We start from the raw sequence: 7,110 nt of genomic DNA, 5'->3' as shown, positions 1-7,110 counted from the left end.
GTACTGTCGCGGGGAGGCGCTGCATGAGTCTTTTTAGAGGCTATGTACTGGTAGTATAAAGATGCCTTGTGTATATCCGTCCGTGTTATGCCTGTTGTCCTAAACCTCAGTATCATTGTTCAGCCAATTCTTTAGTTTTTTCTCGTGTAAATTGCTAGATCTACATATTTGTTCTCATTTCATTGATCAGTGATCAAGGTAAAATTTATGTGATTACCGTAGATCTATTTCTCTGATATATTTGGTGTATGGAATGATTGAAAGGTGTCCATGTCAGTCTAGCAGATTTCATATGAACTTGACCTAATTTTTATGGCACAAGGGTTCAGAAAAGTAAGATTTACAAATAAGTCAACATGATTCAAAATCATCAATCAACTACTTACAGGAGTTATTGTCCTTGAAATTTTATTTGTACCTTCTGGTTTTTTTTAGGAGAAATTAATTGATAGAAACAGAAAGTAGCAAAAATGTTCAGCACAATAAGATCATTGATAAGTCAATTTGGACAAAATTTACAACTGATTCCTTGAAGGAGTTTATATTTACCCATCGAGATAAACTTTTAGAGATAAACGTAAAAGACCAGAAATATTTAAATTTTATTTCATTGCCTATTGTGATAGCCAAATTGTTAATATATAGAAAGTACAGAAAGTGGGGATTGTCTGTTTCACTGAACACAGCAAATGTTTGAACAAAAACAAGACCAATACCAGGTCTGGACCTGTGTCCTTGCATGCAATTGATTGAATTAACTAATATTGAAACATAATGAAGAGCTCCAGACCAAATATAAATCATTGCCTTTCTTGAAGCCATGAAAACTTGCACAAAAATTTTCCATGTACAATGAGTCCTGTAGAGTTTCAAACTATCGACAAACTCTAAGTGGCTGCATGGCAGATGTAAAAGATATTTACTGGCTATAACTCAACAATATCAGGCTCCAGACCAAATATAAAATTATTTGTCTACAAAGAAGCCAAATACAAAGAGTGTTGTAAAATTTCAAGCTATTGGCAAAAGGGAAGTACAAATTGTTTACAAATTACAACTAAACATTGTCATCTTTAGACCAAATATAAATCTGTTCCCTTTCATAGAAATTTGTGAGAAAGATGCAAATGTATATCAAGGTTGTACTATTTTTTGCCCCTCCCACCTTTTCCACTGCAGTGGAGGGGGCATTGAGTGTTACCCTTGTCTGTCTTTACATCTATAGGTACTTCCCAAAATTAGTTTCCATTCTCCGACTTTAGTTTGCTTCAACCAAATGTTATGAATCTTGCACAAAAATTCTTATTTCCACAAATTCAGGTCAACTTTGAATTTGGTTGGTGTCACTTGTATACTGTTCTAGAGTTGAGTACCTTAAAGATTCATATATGGAAAGTTGCTGAATTTTTCATTTCTATTATTCTCTGTCCAAAGTACACTCTCTCTTTATTTATTTGGAGAGTTTACTGTAGTAGTTTATCTTCAGTCATTCCAATAAGCAGCTACTAGAAATAGATATTGGACTGCTACAGATACATGAGAACTATATATGCACTTGTCATTTTCAAATATAAGAACAAGTATAATGTGTATAGCAATGGAAAGGCTGATTTTTTTTATTCAATTCTTTGAACTGATTATTTTAGTCATTTAAATCTTCCTGTTATAGATAAGTCATCTGACCTTATTTATTATCTTCCTTGTACTACAATTGACCTGATCATATTCTTCCTCAATCTGTTACAAAAATGTTGTAGTAAAGGTTATTATTTATCTTGCAGAATGTTTATTTTAATTACTATAATGGTGTCATTACTGATAAATTCATAAAATTGGTGTTTCTTTTAGACTTATAAATTCTTATATGTCAGAAACTGTAATAGTCCTCATACAGTTTTGTTTTGTATTCTGATTATATGTTTGCTTAGTTATCTTGCACTCCTTGGTTCTTCTTATGGTCAAATTAACCCTTAACTGGTCTTAACTTGGGAAATAAATTGCATTTTCAAAACATTCCATACTAGGATCAGTTTCCGTTCTAGTGTGTAAAGAAAAATAAAGTTCATTCATTGTAAAGATCATTCATTTATTAACAATTCCATTGATAATACTCAGACATAATCACATGACTAATGGGTAATTTCTACTCATACATGTACCACTGCCATTTGTACCAAATCGGCATTTGAAACAGAAACAAACAAAAATGACCTCATTTAAAATTCCCAGTTTCCTCCTATCTATTATTTCTGGTAAACAAATACATTATGTATTTTTATAAATGTATAACTGAGTCAAGTGTCATTTACATGTATATGTTTTGCTCAAATTGAAAATATTGACAGTGTGAAGTAAGAGATGACATACAACAACTTTTAGGGAGCTACCATTTGACTTTCATGGGGGAGGGGGAGGGGGCTAGGATGAAATTTGAAAAAAAAATTAGGCAGGACAGGAGTTTTAAGTAAAATAAAAGGCAGGATGAGACACTTTGCCAAAAAATAGATTACAACTAAAAACAATGTAGGACAAAATCATAGCCCCCCCCCCCCCCCCCTAACCATAAAATTAAATGGTAGCTCTCTTAATAATATGCCTTCTGAGTTCATTTAAAAGTTTATCCTGTAAACATTTTTAAGTAATGAATCTATGATCATTTTGTTGTTGCATATTTGATTTCATCAAAAGCTTTTCTAGCTTTTCTTAGTTCTTCATTCATTGTCAAAAGTTCCTTCACTCTAGAATATTTTTTAGGATCTTTCCTGATCAAGAAAATAATGTCTTCAACACTTATTCTTCCAGTTCTTCCTACTTCCATTGCTTTCTTTGTCTGAAAATTGAAAAAAATACATACACTGATTATTTCCTCTTGAAAAAATGTATTACATGTCTACTTCCAAGTGACAAGATTTCTATATATACTTGTCTGTAGCCCTTGACAAGATTTCTATATATACTTGTCTATAGCCCTTGACAAGATTTTGATTACTTTTGAGTTTCCATAGCCTCTTGAAAAAAATTCTGTTATATATATAGAATAAAGGACTATTATTTTTTGATACTGACTTTATCACTGTCAAATATCAGGTGAGCCAGAAGATTGATGGTGGTACCTTTTTCGTCACTATTTATGTGATGCCTTGTAATATGAATTGTTACACTTTAAAGTGTTTGCATGAACCGGTTAAACAAATACTTCCAACTAGACAGACAAAGAAGACTTCTTGGAACAGCACCAGATTATGTATGAATAAAAACTCATATCGGAATAGCATGGAGGATACATTAGTTATACATATAAAGTTGGAATAAAGGTCTTAGATTTGTCTTATAATGAAGATATGTTTTAACTGAGAACTTTTCATGTGTTGAGTAAAATTTAACCATCAGCACTTTTTAGTTTTTGGACAAACCATACATCATCAACAGATTAGATTAAACTATTCCATATCAATTGGGTCCACCTTTTTGTTGTTTCTTAGAATACCATTTTGTGTGGTGTATTTATACATTTGTATTGATGGGATTTTTTTGTTGCCTTTATAGTTAAGTTACTGTATCTATATGTTGTCTTCATATATCTAAATATATATCATGGAAATGATGGCATTATGTAGTCATATACACCTTTAAGCTTACAATCATAATGGACACCAAATAAATTTAGCCTATTCCATATTGCATTATGGAAAGACTGTATATAGCCTGAACATAGACCCAATGAAACCATAAAAATGAGGTCTATGACCATAGAATCATACCATACATGATACAACAAATATAGTTAACTTATTGCTTAAGGTATCTGACATACAGACAAAACCATAAAAACTTTCTATTGACAAATGGACCATAAAAATTGGGTCTTGATCAGATGTAAACCATACACCAAATATAGTTAACTTATTGCTTAAGGCATTGGAGATACAGACAAAACCATGAAAACTTTCTATTGACAAATGAACCATAAAAATGAAGCCAAGGTCGAATGGAACCTGCCAGACAGACATTTACATCTTGCATTCATTCCATACTCAATATAGTGGCCCAATTGATTATATTATTACGGTAATCAAATATAGAAACAGAATTACAATATCAACATTCACCAATGAACCATGAAAATGAGGGACTGCCAGACTGACATGTAAAACCTTACATTCATTCCATGGTATAGTCTAAGAAATGGACTTGACCTTGATAACTTCACCTTCGTCATTGATCCATGAAATTGGATCCTTCAGGTGAACCCTGCCTAACATCATGTAGACCTTGCAAGGAACTCATATATTAACCAAATAAAGTAATCCTATTACATAATATTTGGTAATAAGTTAAGATTCACATTACAAAAAAAAACTCTAAATTTTTTTAAGCAGACACTGAACCATCTTTGCTAGCCAAGGGTTACGATCCACTCCCGTTCTCTTTACCCTTGGCAGATTATGTCAACATTTGTGAAAACAATGTTGTGCCATCTATCAGAAGATTAAAGTCACGCCGATTCTGAATACATTATTCTTGACCAATGGTAGCACTTGAACTCTTCAATTTGGAAGTAAAAACACGGTAGCATCTAGATTTTACACACTTGATAAAGCCGGAAACAAAAATATACAAATGTACGTCAACAGTCATGCATTTGTGCATGAAACATACACAGGAACTTCTACTTATTGATTAAAAACATTTAGGTTGTCACTAAATATAGTTGTATGTTTATAGAATGTAAAGACTTGTTGCACAATAAACATGTGGCAATTGTTTACAAACACTTTCTACATTTACACGTGATCATGTTATAGGCGCTTTTTGATTGGATGCAGCGAGTTTCGTCTGCAACCAATAAAAATCCTTACCTTGTGTCTCCGAAATTTTATCTCAATCTGCCAAGGGTGAAGAGAACAGGAGTGGATCGTAACCCTTGGCTAGCAAAGATGACACTGAACCAGGTAAATGAAGTTAAAGGCAATGGACATGTGACAGAAATAATCTTCAATTTACAGTTTACCAAAAATCCATACAATGAGGAAAGTCACCAACGTCATTATTGTCAAATGAAATGAGGTATTAAAAAAGTCTGATTACTAAAATATTTACATTGTACCTGGATAAAACTCTTTGAAACTTTTGACCAGCGAAATAGTCATTGAATAAATTATTGAATGAAATAGCACAGATTTCTCATTCTACATGTACATACACTATATTTTTAATAGATACAAATCTTACTTCTTTTAACATGTTTAACTGAACCAATATCTATGTCAAACATACTATTTTAATCCAAATCCAAAAGATTTTAATTGTGAAGTTTTCACCATATTACAAATTACTACTAGTGTATTTGTTTCTATCTTAGACTACATACCATTTCAGTTAAAAATTCTATGACCAGATCTTCTAAAATATCCACAGATTCTGTGTAGGGATTTCTGTCATCTCCAAAACCATACATCATGCACCGTACTAAAATGACAATATTACTACTGTTAGCAATACGACAAAAAAAAACACAAAATTATCAACAAAACTTGTTTCAAAGCAATTAAAATTGTTGAGACTATTAATTTCAATGATATTTTCCAGAATAAAAAATATGATACACATGTATATATATATTAAGAAAGAAAACAAAATTAAGGATGCTGTACATTGTACTTACATTCTTTAGAAAATATTTTCTTTCTTTTCTCCAGTGGTGTGTCGTCTTCTCCATCTTCGTCATCAAACTGAAAAATAAATAAAAACTAATAATCAAATAAGGTAATGAAACTTATCCAGGTTCAGATTTTTGTCATATAAATCTTAAAAAAATACATTTAACGTTGTTCCCTCAAGACTGCTTATAATGACATCTTATTGTTATGTGTTGGTGTAAAGTATAAATGCAAGTAGTTAGCTTTGAAAAAGGAAAAACAGTTAACTTTTTAAATTAAAATAATTAATTTACAGCTTGTAACATGTTTGATAGTCGTTTGGAATCTTCTGTCTCTCTTTTATACATTTACAAGTCTTACTCTCCAACTATATGTCCCCTTTCAAATGTATTGATTGTCAAGAAAAAAAGGGTGCTTTCAACCCCTCGACCCCCCCCCCCCCCCCCCCCCCCCCCTTTCTGGATCCACCAGTGCAATATTGTGTAAAATTGAAATTAAAGTTTAAGTTTTATTTTAATACATATTACTTGTCCCAGCATACATTTTGAACTTGAACTGCATTGGCGTAACAATACATGTAACACAATTTAACTGTAGACATGAATATTATTGTTACATTTGTAATGAATCGGTTTGTTGAAATATGCGGTATCAGGTCCGTTCGCCCTTATAACATGTTCGCCCTGGGTTTGTTCCCCTATAGAGTCCGTTCGTCTACTAAAATAATATTCAGGTCATTGAAGTTGGATAAACTTATTCAGATATTTATATGGTATATCTTTTTGAAATTTAGGAAAACGTATGGAATTATTTAAAAGTTAATGGCTTTTTTGGGATTGTTAATATAATTGTTCAATGACATAATAATTCTCACTGATTGTTGTGATACTTGTCTTTTGATGGATTATTAAAAAAAAAAACATTTTGTTATGATAAACCAGGGACTTTCTATATTTACTAATTACTAAATCAATACATTGTATTCCAGTATACTATGCAAATCAAAGGGAAAATTATATACTGGTTGCTGCAATACAAATATTCGGTAAATTTTTCAACAAACTTTAACATGTTTAACATATTCTGTTCAAATAATTAACATTATACAACTGGACAACAATAAAAAAAATAATTAGGGCGAACGGACACTGGGCCAACAGGTATCGGGGCAAACAGGTACCAGGGCGAACGGACCCGGATTCGAAGTATGCTATATACAGAAATAAGCAGTTGTTTTGTTTAAAACAAAAAATCTCAAAACTTCAAAAGTTATTTATAATCAAGAGAGCATCCAATAATATCTTTAATAACCAATAAAATCCTATATGCAGGATCTGCTATTCATAGAAATAAATGATTACGTAATGATTTTTTATAAAATGAGCGTATGTTGATACTATAAGAAATGCTTTATAGTAGAAATATTCTGAAAAAGGAATTGGTCGGATCA

General features: G+C 31.7%; 1 protein-coding gene across 1 annotated transcript; it reads right to left on the bottom strand.

Annotated features, from left to right (window-relative positions):
* Positions 1-2,065: 2,065 nt before the first annotated feature.
* On the bottom strand, positions 2,066-5,732 carry LOC139491244 (transcription initiation factor TFIID subunit 13-like; the record flags this gene model as incomplete). The annotated part of the gene is given in 3 exon segments (XM_071278764.1): positions 2,066-2,830; positions 5,372-5,469; positions 5,666-5,732. Coding segments are annotated over 3 exon segments (342 nt in total), but the record flags the coding sequence as incomplete, so codon positions are not given.
* Between the last annotated feature and the right edge of the window lie 1,378 nt (positions 5,733-7,110).

The sequence above is a fragment of the Mytilus edulis genome, chromosome 10 (genome assembly GCF_963676685.1).
Source record: "Mytilus edulis chromosome 10, xbMytEdul2.2, whole genome shotgun sequence".
Lineage (NCBI taxonomy): Eukaryota > Metazoa > Mollusca > Bivalvia > Mytilida > Mytilidae > Mytilus > Mytilus edulis.
The sequence above is the reverse complement of the archived record's forward strand: the minus strand, read 5'-3'. Positions and strand labels throughout refer to the sequence as shown.